Here is a 21,291-nt window from a genome sequence, read left to right as displayed (position 1 = left end):
AAAAGGAAGCTACCGGCCCCAGAGGATTCTGATTCCTGAGCTACCAGGCCCACCTAGCTGGGCACCATCTGAAGCTAATGGCACAAACCACAGTGCAAGTGTCCTGACCAGTAAATAACCCTTCTCAGTGCCCAATTCCTGCATTTTGATGTTGGAGTTCCTGGCATTCCCTTCCTGCACCAAGGAAGTCCTGAAGGAACATTCCTCAGGAGGTCATTGAGAGCCAATGCAAGAGCAGGGTCCTCCCAAGTCAGTGGCTGGTGAGAGGTCCCATAGTAGCAGTGACAGAGAAACCTTTTCTGCCTTTTGAATCAGTGACTGGTCACTTTTAAGTCAGTTACACACAAGTGCAGTGTCCATGTTCAGGTCTTGGAACGCAGTTGACTCCACTTCTTAACAGTGAGGAAAATCTTGCTAATTTTGGGGCAGGGGATATTTCTAGAAAGTAGAATCAGAAGAGGTGTCTGTGACTTATTTAAACCCCAGCAAAACTGAAGATTAGGCAAGCAGTGGTTAATTTAAAAATAGTTGCTACTTGAATTCAGAGATACCCAGGTACCTGAAATCTTTTTATTTTTCCGCCAGGGTAGGGGCCTTAGCAGGAGAGGGCAGAGCAGCAAGTAGAATACGTTTTTATGCTTCATTATAAAGTGGAACAAAACCTCAATATACCAAAAACTTAAGCTGTGACAAAGCCCAGCCTTTTCCTTTTGGAGCCTGTAGATATGTTTTCTAATTAGCATCATTTCCTGATTTTTCATAATCTTGTTTCTCAATTATATAAATACAAGTTGATTGCTTGTGCAATCAAAAATAAAGAGATGCACATAGCAGATGGGAAAGCTTTGCACATGCTGCTTCGTGTGTGTGTGTGTCCTGAGTGGATATTTGTCAAAGAAATCAAATAGGGGTTATGTTGTACATACAGCATTGTGGCTTCGGAGGTGCATGGTAATAAACATGAAAGGGCAAGGAGTTACAGTTTTGTGTTGACTCTATGTTTATGAGAGATTTCTTCCATCTGTGTTGCCTTTCCGTGTCTCCCTCCCCAGGGTGATTTTTCCACATTTCTCATGACACACTTTCTCCAGGAAGTTTTCCTGAGTCCATTCTGGTCCTTCACAAATGGCAGTGTGACTTCCCATAAACATCCACACACAGGCTGTCTGATGTGAATGTAGTGATCCTATGCACTCCACACAGGGCCCTTTGCTTTCATTTTCTTTTCTTTCTTTTTTCTTTTTTAACAGAACTACCCAGTGATGAAGGCTACTGCAGTAAGTAATTCCTTGAAGAACCTAGAAGGCCTAGGAGATATCCCAAACGCCGCATATTTGGGTTACACTTACCCCTGGTAATTGGAGTTAACCATCAGCAGTACGGACAGAAATGGACATAGTCAGCCCCCAACACGTATACATGCTCATGTCAGATTTTCCTCCCATCTCTTACACTCAAGAAAGAAATGAAAAACAGAGAAAACTCTGGCAAAATTTATTATTGACTGAAAAGTGTGGTTTAATGGTAAAATTTTCTCCTTTATCAGCTCTTTGGTTACCTAAGGGAACCAAAGGTTTTTCTCTTGAATGATTATAAAGTTGTCTGATTAGGTGAAAGTTGCACATGTAGTGCTCCATCTCATTTTGCAACAACAACAACAACAACAACAAATAAATTAATTATTGATGATTTTTTTAAAAGATTTGGTCAAAATTAAACACCAACATGGGCCTTGAATTCATTGTGCTTCCAAGAGGACCCTCTCAGAAAGGAGAGACTTCACTGGCTTCTTTTTCTTATTCATGTCATGGCTTTCCGATATCAACAAATATACTATTCTTATCGAGCTTGGGAAGAACTTTTCAAAGGAACTGCCATCTGATTTATGAACAAACATAACATTTTAAGATCGATGACCAATGATGCTTCCCGTCTGTTCTTTCATCGTTCAAACAGCTGCTCGTGAACAAATGACTGAGTAATCTTTTAATGATTGAAAAAGTGAGGACAGCTTCAGTAACGTATCACGGGAAAATTGCCAAAATATTTTATAGCTGTATCTCTTACTTGTTTAATGTATATATTTTTAATCTTTTGTGTTCCAAAGCATCAAGCATGGTGCAAGTAGTAGATATTCCATTAACATTTATGGGCTAAATCAATTTGCATTGATCTGAATGGTTTTCTATTCATTGACTCATTTGGTCTAATAGCAGGCTGCTAGCTATTAATTTATTTTTTTAAAGTGAGGAAAACTAAAATCTGCTCAAGGTCACAGAAAAATCAATAGTGAAATCTCGACTGTATATTCCTGAAATCTCGAAGTATATTCCTTTTTTTACATTATATTAGTTTCAGCTCTCCATGATCCCTGTGTACATAGATGAATATAATTTAAAGTTCTTGGGAAATATTTGGATTATATAAAACCACATACATAAAATAAAGATATAAAAATAGCATCCATTTAACAATTGCTTTATAATTTGAATTTCCATTGACCTAATTCTAGAGGAATGTGTTTGAAAACCAAAAAGATATATAGGTACTTTGAAGCAAGAACGATGTCATAAATACCATTATCCTTAAAACAGCATCCTGTACATTTCCGGGATGTGAGCAATTGCTAAAGGTCTTCTGTCCTACCTTGTCATTTGGTCAATGAACAAAGGATTTTGAATGGAAGTGGAAATAAGCTATATGTTGGAGTCAAGGTATTACATAAGGAGAAATGAAAATGATCTTTACAAAGTTAAAGCATGTGATTCTTCTATTTTAATTCTAACCAACCATGTGACTTTGAGAAGGTCACTAATTTCTCCCGAGAAATGTGCAACCATGAGAACTGGCATCTTCCCTTTTGTGACTTCTTAGGTGGTGAAGAGGTACCAGCCAGGCAATGCAGCTGAAAAGACTGTGCAACCTGTCCCTTTGTACACACCAGAGTCAGTTTGCTTTATAACATTGTATCACCAATTCAAACATCATTAGTTCACATAGTGAATACCCCAATAGATGGGGACAGTGTGTCTTTTCCTGAAGGATGTGTTTTCTGATTTTAAAGAAAAATGTAAAGGCAAACAAAGTTTTTTAAAAAGCAAATATAGGAATTAGTCCCGTATTATTTGCTTTTTCTGCTCCGTTGGGAGCTTTGGGGTAGTATCAGTGTATGTTCTTTTTACATAACCATGTGACTTTACCTTGCGCTTAACTCCACAATCCCTGTCCAATTAGACCTCAGACAACCCGTGTAAACCTTGGGTTTGCTCACCTACCTCTTGGCAGAGTGAGGCCCGTGCAATGAGTGGAGGTGGACGACCCCACCAAGCCAGGTCCTCGTGCACTCAGAAAGCGGGACTTGGAGGGAGAGGGCCCCCCAAAGGATCCACTGCACTGTGTGACGGCCCGGTTAGGTTAAAAGAGGCATTCCTTCACCTCTGCAACCAGGAGCGCCTTTAGCGCAGACGAGGCGTTTCCGAGTGCAAGGAAACAGTTGCCATAGCATTTCCCTTCTCCGTTTCTGTCTCCTCCCCCCCCCCCCCCCCCAGAGCAGCAACAATTTGCGCTCTCACGATTTTCGTTCACGAAGCAAATGCATTTGCAGAAGCCTGGACTCCAGGGAGGTGGTAGCCCCAGGCGCGTAGTAACCATACCGCGTAAGGAGATGTAGTCTGTGGGCGCCGTTAAGTTTCTCAGGACAGACTGCAGAGAGAATCTAAGTGCCCCTTCATCCCATTGGTCCTCCGCACAAGCCGAGCCACCAGCACCGCTGCCGCGCCAGCCGAGGGTTCTGTAGCACTCCCTGGCCGCGCAGCCCTCTCCCTCCGCAGTGCACGGCTGGTGCACCGAGGCCCCGCCGCGCCCCGCACGCGCGCCCCCTCTCTTGGCCCGCCCTCCGCGCGCTCCAGCCCACTCCCGCCGCGACTTTGAGGGATTCCCTCCCGGGCGGCCTCTGCAGCAGCAGCACCGTCGGCCTCGTTCGCCGCGCCGCCGCCAGCATGGAGCTCCGAGCCAGGGCCCTTCTGGGCGGCCACACACTTGGAGTTCTCCTGGTGCTGTTCCGTGAGTAGCGGTCGGCGGGAATACGCTCTTGGCGGAGGATGGAAGCGGCGCAGGGGGAAACCTCTGGAGCCTCCCTGTTTTTGCAGATTATTTTTCCTTCCCTCATTATTCCAAGGAATCTGGCGAGGGTCTGGAGGGGAGTAGGATAGGAATGAGGGCTGCAGGGGGAGGGGAAGACCTTTCTAGCGGGTGGCAGGAATTCCCTGGAGAGCCACACACTTGTGTGGCACACCCTAACCCCAGCGCCAGACTGGCTTCCCGAGGTCAGAACTGGCAGGAATCAATGAGGGTAGAATTCTAAGGTGCAGGTGAGAAAAGTCAGCCGCATTGCAAACTGGTGGTGATGATGATGATGATTAAACCTCTTTGTATTGGGCATTAACAGCAGTGGGATCGAGTTGAGGAGCGCTGGGTCAGACAAGTGGGTCTCCGCGCGCGCAGCCGCGAGCAGGGAACTTTGTCACCCCAGCCCGCAGACGCCCGCAAAGCTCCGGGTGCGGGAGACGCGTGGGCTCCCCTGAGCCCTGCGCTGATGACGGGATTCCCTCCCCCCTCCCCCCGGCTTGTTTGTTCTGCAGATACATCGACTCGGATCGTGGCCGAACAAGAAGTGGAGAATCTCTCAGGCCTTTCCACTAACCCTGAAAAAGATATATTTGTGGTGCGGGAAAATGGGACGACGTGTCTCATGGCAGAGTTTGCAGCCAAATTTATTGTACCTTATGATGTGTGGGCCAGCAATTACGTAGATGTAAGGAACCTTTCCATCCTGCTAGCTTGCTCCTAAGGGCTCCAGGGCGGAGGGCACCGGCCCCGGAGTCTCAGCGAAGACCTGGGTCACCCGCCTTTCCCTCCAACACCCCAGCAGGCTGTTCCCGAATGCTGCATGGGGGCTCCGGCTTGCAACGCCTTCTGCTCGCCCTGCCTGCTTTCCAAGTAATCGCCCCCTTTCTCTACTTCCCTTCCGGCGGGGTCTGCACGTTGAGTATATAACCGCATGTGCCCGGACTTGAGAGCGCGCGTCCAAGCGTGCACCCCAGAGTTGAGACGCGCAGCCCTTCACAGTGGCCCCCTCCATCCCGGGGGGCCGGGCGCGCTGAGAGGACGCGGGGCGTCTGTGTTCCCAGCTGATCACAGAGCAGGCAGACATCGCGCTGACCCGGGGAGCGGAGGTGCAGGGTCACTGTGGCCACAACGAGTCGGAGCTGCAGGTGTTCTGGGTGGATCGCGCGTACACGCTCAAATTGCTGTTTGTGAAGGTAACTCGAAGGCGGTGAACCCGGCTCTCTCGGGAGGGTGTGGCCGTGGGTACTCCCTGGGTTTCTGGGATCCCAGGAGCAGTGAAAGGGCGGCTGACACTACAACTCTCCCGCAGGAAAGTCACAACACGTCCAAGGGTCCCGAGGCCACGTGGAGGCTGAGCAAGGTGCAGTTCGTCTACGATTCCTCCGAGAAAACCCACTTCAAGGACGCCGTTAGCGGTGAGTGCAGCCCCGCGGGGCTGGGGAGGAGCCGCTGGCGGCAGCCCTGGTGCAGTCCGGAGGACGGATTTTTGGAAAACCAGCAAGCTTTTGTGTTCCCAGTATCTGTCGGTCTTGGGTTGTACTCCGGCGAAGGAGACAGAAGCACTTGGAGTCCTGTGGATTATATTACTGCACAAGGGACCCGGGCCGAGGGCCAGCCAGTCGGTGAGACCCTGGCTGAGACATCCCTTGAGGGTGTGTGGTCCCCTGGCTACTGGACGATGACCTCTCCCCATATGGGCTTCAAAGGAGCGAGGAGGACAGCTTAGTTTGTCTGTCAGCAATCCAGCTCCTGTTTTGTTTTGTTGTTGTTTTTTTTTTTTTTCTGCCGTAGGACTGCAAGGGCCCAGGACTTGCCCTTGTGGGAGAGGAAAGCCTGCGTTCCAGCACAGGGCGGCAGCTGGCTCCACCCAGCTTTCCAGTCCCCACCAGCAACCCCTTCAGAGTGTATTTTCTGTGCCTTATATTTTTGTGCCCATCAACAGTAAGCAACTCACCCAGATTGTTCAAAAACAGTAGCCAAAGAGGGACATTCATCTGCAAAGTAACAATGCACTTCTCTCTCTCTGTCTCTGTCTCTCTGTCTGTGTGTGTGTGCGCGCGCACGCGTGTGTGTGTGTGTGTGTGTTGCAAGCACCATCACAGGCCACGTTTACATGCAATTTGTGAAGTGCCTACCTCACTCACTACGAGGTCCTCCCTCACTCAAGTAGCAGAATTGGGAAGGGATTTGTATTGAACAGAGCCTCATCATCCCCTTTTGTTGCTGCAGAAAAAAAAAAAAAACCGCAGGCTCTTCTCTTTTCATCAAAATTCACATTCAAATATCCCTCCCCCCTTAAATTAACCAAAAAAGTTAAATTTAAAAGGGGCGGGGGTGGAGTGCAAATGTAAGCCACAAAAAGAGAAAAGGTGTGTAGACGTCCAAAGGGTTTGTCTGTGGACAGGACGTCCACCTGGAGTATCAGGGATTGGCTAAGCTTTGTGAGGCAACATCAGAGGGACCCAGGGAGGCACATGTCAAACCACATCAGTATCCTTGCTACGTCCCTGCCATTTCCAACCTAAGGTTTTGCTCAGAGCAGAGGAGTTGATTTGTTCAATATCGCTCCCTTCTTGTATGAAGAAATTCCAAATTGGTATCTAGTGAGTGCTGTGAGAGAATGGAGGTGTTTGTCCTTGGTTGTCTTTTGGTGGCCTTGATGGAGTCCTGGTCTTGAAGAATCTGGAAGGCAAGAAGCAACTCTCTGGCACACCGGGTTGCAACAATGAGATTTTCTGCCAACAAGAGGGCTCTAATCCTTCCTTGGACCTTTGTTGCAGCTGGGAAGCACACGGCCAACTCGCATCACCTCTCTGCCTTGGTCACCCCAGCTGGGAAGTCCTATGAGTGTCAAGCCCAGCAGACCATCTCTCTGGCCTCCAGTGACCCCCAGAAAACAGTCACAATGATCCTGTCCGCAGTGCACATCCAACCCTTTGACATCATCTCGGATTTTGTCTTCAGCGAAGGTGAATTGGTGATTGGTGGTGGAGGGAGCGGAGAGGTGGCAGGAAGGGAAGGGAAATGAAGAGCTGCCAAGAGGATGGATGGGCAGAGGAACCTGTCAGGATCACACTAGCTTACACTCCAGGCTTATGTGACTTTCCCAGGATGAAAAGCAAAATGAGCTGAGTTCATATCCACCTTTGTTCATGAATCTTTCTTTCTCCCTTCCTCCTTCCAGTTTTCAGCCCTTTCCATTCCTTCTCCCCTTCCTCTTCTTTCTCCCTCCACACTTACCCAATGCCCATTTTTACTAGACTTGGGCAAGTTGCAAAAGTGTGAATTTACTTCATGCCCTACTCCTGGGTGTGTGGGAAAATTCATTTATTCTTTCCTTTTCCTCATTTGGAGAAGCTTATTAAAGCGATTTGACATTCTGTTGATTCCTAATGGTCTGAAAATGGGAAGAGATTCTGATCCCTTTGTGCATGCCTTCCTGTGGCTGGGCATCCTGGTTTGCAGGCAACTGTTCAAGATCATGGGGCAGTTGGGAACCTCCACCCGGGTCCCACATGATCACACTCCAGGGGCTCCAGCTTTCATGAAACATGTCTTCTACTCATCCTGTGAGAAAAAAGAAAATGCACCCCTGTTACTCCACTCCATGATTGTTCAAAAAGGATAGAGGATTCCTAACTGTCCCTGAGAGAAAGGCCTGCTTCCTGCTCATCTTTGTATTTTTGGCACCAAGCACACTACTTGGCACATGGCAGATGTCAGTTGATGTTGGATTCAATTAGGAGAGAGGGATTTACTCCAGCAGGGCCACATCTAGTTATTCACTTTAATATGCTTTCTACTGAATTATTGATGTTAATATATTTTCTACAAACTTGCAGTCTATATTCTAAATGTCAAGATCTTAGCATTAAAAAATAATCATTTTAATTATGGATACGGTTGTAAAAGGTAATAGTCAATTTACTTCTCAAACTGAAATTATTAAATATAATTAGACATGTAATCAGTTATTGACCATGAGTTTATGATGAGAATATTAAGGTATGTAGTACCATAAGTACTTTTGAGTTTAAAAGGTATTCTAAATATTCATGAATGACTTCTTGTTTTTTCACCGGTCAGTTACTAAACTAGGTACTTCGTTGCTTCTTTATTACTCTATTTCTGGGACTACAGCACTGGCACTGCAGTTGCTTATCCTAACCCAGTCGGGGCTATTTCTCAGCTACTGCCTATGCTGGTCTTCAAACAGAAATCAAATCAGACAGCCTGGTAAAATGACATACCATGTAAAGATTCAACGAAACATCAGAACTACATTCCTAAAGATCAGGGATATCGATTACATGTAATTAATGCGATCTTATTTGAGAAAGCAATTTCTAAATGGCACTTAAGGTCCTCAGTGGGGAAGAAGGCCAGGTACCTTGGAGAGTTCTGAGCTTGCACGACTGCTTAGATGCAGATGCAACAGATGCAAGCAAATTGCACTTGTCTCACCCAGGCTTTCCTGGCTAATAACCAGGATGTTCTCCCTCATGTGGTGCCCTGGGGCTTGGGCTGCTGGGAGGAGGCAGCTTCATTCAGAGCCACTCATTGGATCGATGTGTCTTTGTGTGGCAGGATTTCTTTTGTTCCTGGCTCCTCCCATCTGTGACTCTGAGCACCTGCCCCCTCCTTCCACTGTTTCCTAAGAGCTATTATATTCATTTGTTGGAATCTGAAATTTTCTTTTGGATATCTTTTCAGGGTCCAACAGTGGGGCTCTGCCCTCAGACAAGGAACTAGTGTGTTGCCTTTGTGAGTGCTTGTGGAAAGGGGTGGCAATCTGGTCATACATTTACACAGGCACTATCTGACTGTGTGTGTGTGTGTACATGCATTTGGCTGAGTCTTTTGTGTGTCTGCATGGCTGTACAGTGGCCATAATCCACCACTTGCAAAAGGATTTCCCATGAAGAGTCTGCTGTCTCTGTAAGGGAGTCCTAACTGGCTTTGCCCGCATCTTCCTAGTTAGTACACATTATGAGAAAAATAAGGAAAGACCAGTGAATTGCGTTAGTGGGCACAAAGGGGGCTGGAACAGTCTGTGAGAGCTGATGTCTTCATTACACACGTCTGTCTGGTGCATTAGGCTTGGCTGCTGCACTGGTCCCCAGGTGAAAGTGTGTTCATAGTCAGCTGCATTGTGCACGACTGGGGTGATATTGTCTCTAGAATCAGTTTCAGTGGATCAGGCAGCGGGTTTAAAGATGCTGTGTCCTAATAAGGTTTTGAGTAATGCTGCAGTCCGTGAACTACTGCTAGCATGGGTGGTGGTATGTGAAAGATCAGAAGCAAGCAGCAACATGCAAGCCTTATTCAAAGGTGTCTGGACGGGACTACATAGAAATGGAAAACCCGTATAGCATGATGTGCACTTAAGGAGACATGGAACCCAGCCACTGCTATCCAAAAGGTGAACAGGGAAAGTGAAGCTTTAAGAGAGAAGGCGTTAGCAAGGGGATCGTTACATGTAGAAGCTGCTGTGTTCGAGCCAGGAGGTCTCTGTGGGTTGATAGTTGCTGCTGGCCTTAGAATTATGGGGCTCTAACTTGCCAGTGATTGACTTCAGTTTGGTGACGCTTCAAGGTATTTGCTAGGTAGGAATTCTCTAAATGATTAAAAATGTGTTTATTCAACCTGTTTTAAAAATAATTATATGTGTAAAATTTTGAGTTATATTTCAGTAGGCTTTTGAGCTGGTAGATTTTGCCTGTGGTGGACATTCACAACCTATAGTTCATCTCACTGAGGCTATCTGTGGCTCGTTTCTATGCCAAATATGAAGGGCGTGCAGTTTGTGGAAATGGACTTTGAAGTTAAATTTATTTTGGTGCAAAATATTTGAAAGTCGTGCCTATGAGGATTCGTCAATGTCTAAGGGGAAATGTATATTGTGATAAATCTATGCATAGATTTCAGAATCTTTTGCATCAATATAAACTTGTCTTTCAATTCTATTTTCCATGAACTTTTCTAATAACCCTAATACAAAGTGTGTAGCAACCATCACTTGCAGTTCGAGGAGCCAAGCCTCTCAGTTGGGGTTAATGTGCTTGTCACTGCACAGACGAATCACAGGGAGTCCCTTTGGGTCTCAGGCGGTCGCTGGCAGGGATGGGATTGTGTTGTCACTAAGAACAAACTTGCTTGAATATTTGAAAGGCTTGAGTTAAAAGAAACTTTTATGTATAATATAAAACAATATAATAGAACACAAAGACTGTCATTGTTCTCATTTATTTATTTATGTTTAAAAATGTATTTATTTTTATTGGAGAGTCAGATATACAGAGAGGAGGAGAGACAGAGAGAAAGATCTTCCATCCACTGATTCACTCCCCAAGCAGCCACAATGGCTGGAGCTAAGCCAATCCGTAGCCAGGAGCCCAGAATCTCTTCCAGGTCTCCCACATGGATGCAGGGTCCCAAGGCTTTGGGCCATCCTCGACTGCTTTCCCAGGCCACAGTAGGGAGCTGGATGGGAAGCGGGGCTGCTGGGATTAGAACTGATGCTCATATGTTGGATTTGGCGTGTGCAAGGCGAGGACTTTAGCCACTAGGCTACAGCACAGGGCCCTGTTCTCTTTTATTAAAGATTCAGGTTTAACAGGTATTTCAAGGACTCCCACCTAGAGGTTGATCCCTGTGTTCAGTTTCCAAGCGGGAAAACAAACCCAAGAGAATGATATTAAGATTTCTTTTTACAATGGAGCAAGTGAAATTGCTTGGTGAGGTCTGTGCTCTGGCATCCTGCCTTGGGCGTCACACCTGTGTTCTTAGCCTCTTGGAGTCCCTACATTCATGGGTGTTTTATTATGAATTTTAAGGGATTCACAGGGAAGTACCATCTGAACTTTGCCTTACCCAGGCCTATGGGAGATTATGTTTTAGTGGAAACGGGCCATCACCTGCTGTCTCTTGGCGTGTGTGTTAGCAGAAAGCTGGAAGCAGAAACAGAGCCAAAACCCAAACCTTGGCGCCCTGACTTGGGGTGAGGGCATCCCAATTGGCATCTTAACCCCTGTACCAGATGACTGCTGCCTTTCTAGGGTTTCCAACATCCATCGGAAGAGAATGGTCTGCAGCCATGTCCATTATATACAAGTAGTGGAATAAATGAACTTTCCCTGAGTTTCTTTGTCTTTGAGTTCAAGAGAGCAGACCGCTTGCCTCTTGGCCCTTCTGCCAACCCAGTGCTGTTCATTTGAGTGCAATGAAGGTCTTTTGTGGTTTGTCTGAGGGAGTTAGTAAAAACTTTAGGATGCTGTGGTCATCAAAGAAAATGGGATAAGCACGCATTCAACAACCAGAGCCTAAGCTGCCCCATGGACACAGTGGATGCACCAGGTTTATGGTGTAGAGAACCTTGGTAGGCTTTTGGAAGTGGACTACAAATTAACTCTTCGACAGGTGATCTTATGGATGCTTATTGCCTCTTCCAAACATAGTCCACTTATCTTGGGCCCCAGTCATGTGTACTCTAGAATTAAGACACAGGGACCCCCATATCCATTGCATCTGAAGCAAGACATGGTCTGACCCAAGCCAAGGGACTCTTCTTCTTGGTAGAAATCTTCCATAATCATTTTTTTGTATTCCTTTTGTTGCATAGGATTTAAATTGGGAGTGGAGTCCACAGAACTTGTGGAGAAAGTTAAGTTCTATAAATTCCAGGGAGAAAATTGGCATCTTTATTTTTGTTCAGCTCTAATATTTAGCCATTTCTGATTACAAACATAGGTAGCAGACAGCAGTTCTTATGAACTTGTCACCAATAGAAAAGAGAGATTTTTACCTTCGGTTCAGTGTGATAGGTTAGTGTCTAAATCCTTGCCTTGCATCCACTGGGATCTCATGTGGGCACCAGTTCATAGCTTGGCTGCTCCACTTCCCATTCATCTCCCTGCTTGCATCCTGGAAAAGCAATCAAGGATGGCCCAAGCCTTGGGACCCTGCACCCGTGTGGGAGACCTGGAGGAATCTCCTGGCTCTTGGCTTCGGATTGGCTCAGCTCTGCCCATTCTGGCCACTTGGCAAGTAAACTAAGGGACCAGAAGATTTTTCTTTCTGTATCTCCTTCTTTCCCTAAATCTGGCTTTCCAATAAAAAATAACTAAAAAAAAAAAAAAAAAGAAATTTTTATTTCATTAGTTTGTGCTGATCTTGCAAAATATCATTTATGCATCTTATCGGTTTTCAGTTATGGTCAAGATATGTATGCATTAGTAAAGAACTGCATCTATTGCTTTATCCGAAATTATTTTAAAATATTTTGGTATTTTGAAACGGATTGATATCATTTTCCTTTGTGAAGATTTATATTTTATTTTGTACATTTGTAAGTAATATTTTAAAGAGACAGCATAGTTTTTTCATCACTGCCACAAAATATTATGACATGCGCTTTAGTGGATCATGAGAATCCTTATTTTGAGTGAAATAAAATAGAATGCAGCATGCATTATTAAGCAAAGAAAGCAAGAATAACTTGTTTGTGAGGCTTGTGTTTTAGTGACATGTTCGTATCTAGGGTCGAAGATGCCATACTGTGGTTTTTTTCTTAAGGGACATAAACATTGCTTTAAATCTGGGGCTATGAATATCCTTCTTTGAAGGGTTCATAACATTAGTCTAAAATTCTAAATCCTCGAGGCTAGTTTGTTTTTCTTTGTTTGTTTGTTTTTAAATTTCAGGATAGTTTAGACTTTGGGAAGATGGCAGACTGCATAGTCAACATGCTGTGTAAAAGACCACAGCAGTCAAGGCAGCCCCCTATAATCCAATGTACTAAGATATCTGCAGTGACAAATGTGAATCTTCATGCTCGTGAATGAATGAGAGCTACAAGCAGCAGCTTGAGCCAGATTTCGCTGCTGAATGAGTTTGATAAGGATTGCTTTTGGTTTCTAGAGCTTTGTGAATCCTGAGATGGTGCAAGGGATAATGGTCTCGGGAATACTTGCTTTTCTTTGAAAAACAAAACAAAAAACCCAAAAAACCTGTTACTTGATAAGCAGAGAGAGAGAGAAGGAGAGCGGAACCTCCCATTGGCTGATTAATTCCCCAGATGGCCCCAACAGGTGAAGCTAGACTAGGCCAAATCCAGGAACCTTGCCATGGGGTCTGGTCTTCTGCATTGGTGGGAAGAGCCTGAGTCCTTGAGCCATTTGCTGCCTCCCCTGGGCTCATCAGCAGGAACATGGAGCAGAAGCTGAGCTACCAGGACTCAAACCAGCACTCAGATATGCATCATCATGCCAGCTCCTCCCACTCCCTACCTCTTTTCTTTTTTTGTCACTTGCTGGGTGAGGATTGGTGAGGATAGCGATTGGTAGTTTTCATAATTTTTGACATCAGCTTATTTCCCATGAGCATTTTTAGAAGACTCTTCTCTAATATCATATATATGTATATTTATATCCATGTTGTTTAGCACAGGCTTTTTCCCAAAAGGTAGCAGAAGTGAACAGTAACAGTTAAAGTATCTCCTCCCTCTTTCTCCACAGTACATTTCCTCTTTCATCTTCATCATGGGTATGAGATGTTATTCCTTACACCCAAACTGTTGTCCATGTAGGGCTAATTCTTGTGGTCCTTAAGCCCCAATGGCTTCCAGACTAAGTACAGATAAGACTTACACTGCAGGGATTCTAACCTTATGGTTAACAAAAGAGAAAGGCTACAGGTGCCAGACACTGTGCTATACTTGGCCTGTATCATTGTAACTGATGCTCACAACCTACTCTGCACAGGAGATGGCATCCCCATTTTACAGAAAATCAAGACTCAGCTACAGCAAGTGATTTGTGGAAAGCAAACAGAAGACCTAGTTTTTAAGCCCATTTTTTTCCATCTCCCTAAATGTTCCATTCTATTTGCTCCTTTAGTGTGATAGTCTGATTCCACAGGACCCATTCAAAGTTTATCTGCACCTCTATTGCAATAACTGTTTCTAGCTATATATTTGCTTATCTGTTGGTAGAGGACTTCACAAATTGGCCAGTGTAGCTGGGTGGCCTAGATTCTTCCCCAGTTACTTCCACTCTTTCGGAAGCGCTTCACGACTGTCTGCCCATCTCTTTGTTCTGAGCACTTGGAGTTGTGGCCACCTAAGCTTGTTCTCCAAGGGTTTAGCAATGTGAAGGTCAAGAACTAGAGCCCACCTGCTACTCCTTATTTTAACAGCAATAATGCAAGTCTTCCAGGTAATGTCCTAACTAAGCTATTCAGTTTCATTAACTTCCACCCTACTCCCAGGGGGAAATTCCTCAGCCTCTTTGTGACTCACTTTTCTTATGTTTAAAATGGTTATAATAATGCTATATCTCTCAAGGGGTTATTATTATAGGGATTCATATTATAATCTTTATGCTTAGAGCTACACATTGATTAAGAAACCAAGAATATTATAGGTTGTGTGTGGTCAGGTTAAACCTCAGCCTGAAACATTGATCTCTTACTGGATCTGGTTTGAGACCTAGCTACTTTACCTCCTATACAGCTTCCCATTAATGGCTTGGGAAAGCATCAGTGGTTGGTCCAGGACCTTGGGTACCTGCACTCACATGGGAGACCTGGAAGAAGCTCGAGGCTCCTGGCTTCGGATCAGCCCAGCTCCGACTGTTTCAGCCATTTTGGGGAGTAAACCAACAGATAGAAGATCTGTCTCTCCTTTTCTCTGTAATTCTGCCTTCAAATAAAAATAGATAAATCTTCAAAATACAAGAAAAGAAACCAGAAATGTAAAGTGAACAGCTTCTTCAAAGCTGTACATTTGTGTGGAAATCTCCCTTGATTGTTACTAGAGAGAAAAGACTTTTGGGATTTAAGGTTCATTCCCTTTCTTTCTGCAAGATGAGAAGCAGAATTGTCTGCAGAAGGATCCTGAGGAATCTGACATACAGTAGGTGCTCAAGAAGTATTTGCTGGTCCATCTTGTCTTAAAGCTTGGTGTCCGCATTGTTAAAAGGAACAAGTCTAATGTATAGAGCTCAATGCAATTGCCAGTTTTAATTAGGATTAGTGCATCACTTCCCCACTAGGATATTTGAGAGTTCCAGACACGCCCTAATTATTGCCAACACTATTTTCCCCTAGTCTTTTAGAAAAGTGTTTATTTGTGAATAGTTCTCCATACATATGTACATTACACTTTAATAAAAAGTTTGGAAAGTAATAAGACAAGTTATAATTTTTGTATCTAGCACTGAAATAAATCTGGATATTTTGTTGACATCTATCAGCGATCTGATAGTTAAATGTTGCTGTCTTTCATTTATGCATGCTTATTTTACATCATTTAGAATAATGTAGGTTTATTTTATAATATTTAGAAATATTAAATAGTTAGACATTGGGATTTAAAAAAAGAAACAGTATTTATTTGAGAGGCAGAGAGAGAGGAGAGAAGAATTCAGGCATGTTCCAATACAACATCTTAAAATCTAAGCCAAATGTCTGCTCTGGAAGGTATTATTTCTGGGGGAAAAAAAATCTAGCTAAAGTTCCCTGGAGAAGTCTTTGCATCTCCATTTCCATTTTAATGTTGGTTGGTTGGAGGACTTGAAATGTTTGGGCAAGAACTTACAGGTTTTCTTTTCTCTCCTTTCAGAGCACAAATGTCCAGTGGATGAGCGGGAACAATTGGAAGAAACATTACCTTTGGTTTTGGGGCTGATCTTGGGCCTTGTCATTGTGGTAACGCTGGTAATTTATCACATCCACCACAAAATGACAGCCAACCAGGTGCAGATCCCCAGGGACCGGTCCCAGTACAAGCACATGGGCTAGGGCCCATTCTGCAAGCCTTCTCCTCCACTGGATCAGGTTAAAACACATGAGCACTTTTCACCTTTACACAGGATACACCAACATAGCTACAGTCAAACAGGCCTGGGTATTCGAGTCTTGCTTGGCCTGCATCCATGCTTTAGCCCAGGGAGGGGAGGGATATCTTGGATTCAACTGCTCTCTCCATGTTGGGGAGTAGAAGGGGAAGGGGAGAGCCAAATTTGATGTCTGTGGAGGCCTGACTTTCACTCTTCCAGGGTACAACACATGTTGCTTGGCAGAGCATCTGGGCCTGAAGTTCAAGGACTGAACACTGGACACACACCTTTTTTTGGGGGGGAAGAAACCCCTTTGGGTTGAGGGGCTGTTTTTCTCCCTTGGACATAGCTGGCTTGCCCTATACTGTTGCCAATGCACACACAACACAACCTCACGCTCCCTGCGGCAAGACCCCTGAACGTGACCCATGCTTCTGGCTGGCGTTCTGCATGTCTAGTGATTGTCTTGGGAATGTTTCACTGCTACCTGCACCCAGTGACTTTGCAGCACAAGAACTCGTTCAATGTAACTATGCAGAGTTTTTGGACGTATCATAAGTCAGGCCCGAGTAAGGGAACCTGAAGTTTCAATCCCTGTGAGTTTGTTTTTCAAAATGAATTAAAATCCACTACTCTCTGGCCTGTGACAGCTTTCTTTCTTTCTTTTTTTTTAAGATTTATTTATTTTTTTTTAATTGGAAAGGCAGATATACAGAGAGGAGGAGAGACAGAGAGGAAGATCTTCCGTCCGATGATTCACTCTCCAAGTGACCACAATGGCCTGTGCTGCGCCTATCCGAAGCTGGGAGCCAGGAACTTCTTCCAGGTCTCCCACATGGTGCAGGGTCCCAAGGCTTTGGGCTGTCCTTGACTGCCTTCCCAGGCCACAAGCAGGGAGCTGGATGGGAAGCGGAGCTGCCAGGATTAGAACTGGCGCCCATATGGGATCCTGGCGTGTTCGAGGTGAGAACCTTAATCACTACGCTATCGAGCCGGGCCCAGTCAATGTGGTTTTATTTACATTTAAAATTTATTTTAGGAGACAGAGAGACAGACAAATAAAAAGAGATCTCCAAACCACTGGATCACCCCACCCACACCCAGAACCAAAAAAGCCTGGGTTGGCTAGACTGAGTGCAAGAGCCAAGATTGGAGTTCTCTGATGTGTGGCAGAATCTCAGCTACTTGTACTAGCACCTGCTGCCTCCCGAGGTAAACATTAGCAGGAACCTGGAATGAAGGAGGGAGACCAGAACATGGATCCAGCAGTCTGATGTTTATGTCTCCAGCAGGGCCTTACATATCAAGCGAAGCCAAATGCCCACCTTCCAAGGGGTTTTAGTAATGGCACCTTGTGGGTGATGCGGCTAATGTTGCTTCAGATGCTTCTTGGTCTTGCACTTGGCATTTTCCTTTGGAGAGTGTGTTGGATATGGCAGCCTAGGTTGAGTTTTTTTGCAAGTGAAATGTAATTCATTGATTTTTACCCATTTGATAGACTGTGCTTTTCAGAAGGACAGAGAAGAGCTGGGGGGCTCTGCCCCTGTGCCTTGCAGAATCTGCTGCGGGAGAAGCAGATCTGGCCAGTGTCCCCCAGGGGCAGTTCTGTTGCCCATGTGTTGGTTCCTTCCCCAACCTCAATCTTCTCCTGTGTGAGAGCTGTCTTCAATGAGAGAAAATCTCCACTTTCTCACCAAAGTTCCCCATTGTTGCCAAAGCAGTCATTCACAGTGTGGGTGGACACTCCTATCCTTGAGCAGGGTTGATTCTATTCTCTCCCTCTCTAGCCCCACCCCACATCCCAAATATGTTTTGAAAGTCAGGGTTATGGACAGAGGGGAAGAGAGATCTTTGATGCACTGGTCCATTCCCTGAAATGACTGCAATGGCAGGGGCAGGCCAAAGTCACAACCTAGAGTTCCATTCAAGTCTCCCAGGTCAGTGTAGGGGCCTAAGGATTTGGGACATCATTTTCTGCTTCCCCGAGTACGTTAGGAGAGAGCCGGATGGGAAGTGGAGAAGCTGGGACTTGAGACAGTGTTCATGTGAGACGCTAGCATTGCAAGCAGCAGGTTAGTCCTCTGCACAACACTGGTCCCTGATTCTAGTCTTTTACTCTTGTATGACCTTCTTCCTCCCACGCTCCAAACTTAACAAGGCATTCCCAATTTAACAGATTATATATTTTAAAATCATACATATGTATATAGGTGTGTGTGTGTGTGTGTACGTATATATAATTGGAAGCATCCAATGAATTGAGAAGTAGATACTTTGAACTCTCCTTTGAACTCTCCAGGACTTTGTATATATGTATCATTCTTTTCTGTAATTCCTGTAGAAAAAATAAGCTTAGGTCCTTCTGAATCGTAACTTCTGAAAACTGTCCCTTTTAAAGCTTGTTTTCATACAACAAGGCTTATTGTTAGTTCCAGAAATGTTATTAATTCCTGTATTCATAAACATGGACTTGGCTCACCAGCTGCTGTGGGGAACAGCTTTCTGAGTGCAGGCTCTATGCTGAGTCTATGCTTGTAAACTTGACAACACATCATGGGAGGGAAACGGGTACCCACAAACCTGCCATGTGGCAAAGAACAAAGGCCCTGGACTCTTTCCAAATGTTGAGAGAGGGCCAAGTCCCCATGTCCTAGTTCTCGAATAGCATTGTTGCGAAAATCAAGTTTTTCATCCTCAGAATTAAGAGTGACAAGGTGCGTGACTGCTATGAATGACACATATTTTTATTGTCATCATTGTCATGTCCCAGGTCATCTTTATCCAGCTACCCACTCAGCCCAATTTCCTTTGAGCCTGGCCTTATTTCTCTTAGCCCTCTTTTTATGATGCATGGAGCAACGTAAGGGGCCTTCAGGAGCTAGAGCAGGAGTCGTCATCTCTCAGAGTGTCTTTGTCTGGGATTCTCCTGACTCCAGGGATCGTGAAGGACTGAGTCAACTCTGCGTCTGCTCTGGGACCTGTGCAATGCCACAGTCCTGCATTCTGCAGCTACCCTGAGGCCAGGAAAGGCTGGTGCAGTGGCTCAACTAGCTGTTTTGCTTCCCAAGCTTGCAGACAGAAAAAAGAACAACCAGGCTGCAGATGCTCAATTACCCTTTTAACAATCATTTTTCTTTTATACTGGAACTTCAACACAAATGCCTCTGGGCACAAAAGGATGCTGTGTCTGCTGGCTGAATCCGCCTGTATGAAAACGCCAGGCCACGGAAAGCCATGTACATATTTCTGGGGACAAGATGATTCCTTGCAGATTCTGCCACTCCTCAGAAACAGTCCCCTGGGAAATTACTGCAAACGCAGATGGATACGGGCTTCTCCCCTGGAACCTGAGAAAGCCCTTCAAACTATCACCACGTCTACTCAATTGTCCAATCTTTCCATCAGCAAAGACTTGGCAAATCTCCACTGGCATGGGAGGCTCCGAACAAATCAGAATGAAGAAAGGGCAGAGCAGACAGTGGGTGGCTCACTTCCAGTGAAACAGCCTGCTCTGTGCAAGGGGGGTTTTAGTGATAGGATGGTCCATGCTAGCTTTCGGCATAGACACTTCTATTGAACAAACACCAAGTGATCCCGGTCACCTAGACACAGCCTGCAATCATGGTGTCTCAAATGGCAGTTGGCTGACAGCCTCCTTGAATCCCTGTAAATATTGATATGTTTATTTGAAAAGGGGTAGGTAATAGAGACAGGCATGAGAGACAGGGCAGGGCCAGGCTGTAGCCTGGAGTGAGGAACTTCATCCTGTGTTGTGGGTATCCAAGGCTTGGCCCATCCTCAGCTGCCTTCCCAGGCACCTTCACAGAGAACTGGATCAGAATTGAAGCCTCTGGGACTCGGACTGGCACTCAGATACGGAATGCTGCCTTAGCTCACTGCACCGCATGGCCGGCCCCTGCCGTGGACAGATATCGGTCTTAGCATCCTTACCAATAGACTGAGAATCTGCACGGTGAGATCCTAAAATCTGCAGTTTGATTAATTTCTTGAGGTAACATCTTGATAGTACAATTCTCTTTTTTAGTGAAATAAACTCTGAATCGGTATGGTGCATATGAGTGTAGAGATCTAACTGAGGAACACTACATGAACCTTGGGGGTGTTGAAATGGGCATGGGTTGGGGGGGTTGGGGCATATCTCTCATGTCCTACTTTGTATTTTTCCCCTTGTTTATATATACTTATTTCAGAAATAACAATATAAATTATGGCATCAAAAGGGCTTTGGAGGCAGCAGATGATAAATGTTCTTAAAAATAGTAGGCTAGCTTCTCTCCTCCACTCACAAACCTGAAAGGACACAGGGAGGGCACCATCGGTACAAAATCTGCTGTAAAATATTTCTCAGGACACTAAGGAATCCATCTCAAAGACCCGAAAGGCTAGTAATGCCTCTATATTTTCAGACTGTGTTTTAAATGATATGTTAAAATTAGGGCTTTTGTAACTCTAAGAAACACTCAAAAGGAAGCACTAAAGACTTCAATGAAAATAGCAAGTAATGCTACAGAGTGTTGCTATACTTTATTAACAATTGGCCCTATGCTTTAATTACTTCTGTGAATAAAAGTATAATGTTTCAATGGAAAAACCCCATCAGAAGTTGAAAAACGCCCTCCACATTTTTGCTCTGACCCAAACTGGACACAAATAATTCATACACTAGTCAGACACAAATGGTCATATAACAAAATCCTGAAAGGAGTATGGCAAGCTAACCAGGGCATTCATAAATTGAACTTGTAGAATTGCCATCTTCTGTAGTCCCATGCACCACAATACACCATGACACTGGTAAATTTGGTGCAATACTCAGACAACTTCTGGTAAACCAGTTGTTTCAGGGGGTGCATATGCAATATATCCAGATGGTTGGGGCGTCTCTCTTTGTTCATTTTCTCATTTGAACATGGGCGCTCACTCTGCCATCATGCCTACATTACTTGAGGATTCACAAAACTTTTTCCTCCCTGTGTGTCTGGTGCACTGGAGATGCTCCACAAACAGCATTATAAATGTCATTGTCTACACAATTATCAGCAGGTGCTTCCCCATGGTACTCACCAAGAAAGAGCCAAAGAGACATGCAGGATTTTGCAGCGCTGCACTGAAAATTTTCTGTGTGAGTTTTGAACTCAGAGTATGCTTATCTCTCAGAGGCTTTCCCCACCCTACACTCCCAGTCCAGTAAACCACCCAGGGAGTAGTCAATGTGGACATGGCAATATCGTCAGAGTTCAAGAACATGGACAGCAATGCAGTGCACCTTCAGTTTTTACTAAATTGTTGCAACTAGGAATCACTG

General features: G+C 44.9%; 1 protein-coding gene across 1 annotated transcript; it reads left to right on the top strand.

The window, feature by feature from the left end:
* The first annotated feature begins 3,998 nt into the window (after positions 1–3,998).
* LAMP5 (lysosomal associated membrane protein family member 5) lies at positions 3,999–16,075 on the top strand. The gene is made up of 6 exons (XM_040981199.1): positions 3,999–4,062; positions 4,641–4,813; positions 5,190–5,321; positions 5,438–5,543; positions 6,909–7,097; positions 15,749–16,075. Exons 1-6 carry the CDS (start codon positions 3,999–4,001, stop codon positions 15,925–15,927), a joined length of 843 nt encoding a protein of 280 aa, XP_040837133.1. The 3' UTR covers positions 15,928–16,075.
* The last annotated feature ends 5,216 nt before the right edge of the window (positions 16,076–21,291 follow it).

Source organism: Ochotona curzoniae, unplaced genomic scaffold (assembly GCF_017591425.1).
Source record: "Ochotona curzoniae isolate NIBS_2020 unplaced genomic scaffold, NIBS_Ocur_1.0 contig_3520, whole genome shotgun sequence".
NCBI classification, from domain to species: domain Eukaryota; kingdom Metazoa; phylum Chordata; class Mammalia; order Lagomorpha; family Ochotonidae; genus Ochotona; species Ochotona curzoniae.
This window is presented reverse-complemented; position numbering and strand designations above follow the sequence as displayed.

Excerpts from the sequence above, each read along its gene's own strand:
- LAMP5 (XM_040981199.1), top strand. The coding sequence starts at position 3,999 with ATGGAGCTCCGAGCCAGGGCCCTTCTGGGCGGCCACACACTTGGAGTT. Across the intron at positions 4,814-5,189 it reads GGGCCAGCAATTACGTAGAT|CTGATCACAGAGCAGGCAGA; the intron begins GTAAGGAACCTT and ends CTGTGTTCCCAG. Across the intron at positions 5,322-5,437 it reads TCAAATTGCTGTTTGTGAAG|GAAAGTCACAACACGTCCAA; the intron begins GTAACTCGAAGG and ends ACTCTCCCGCAG.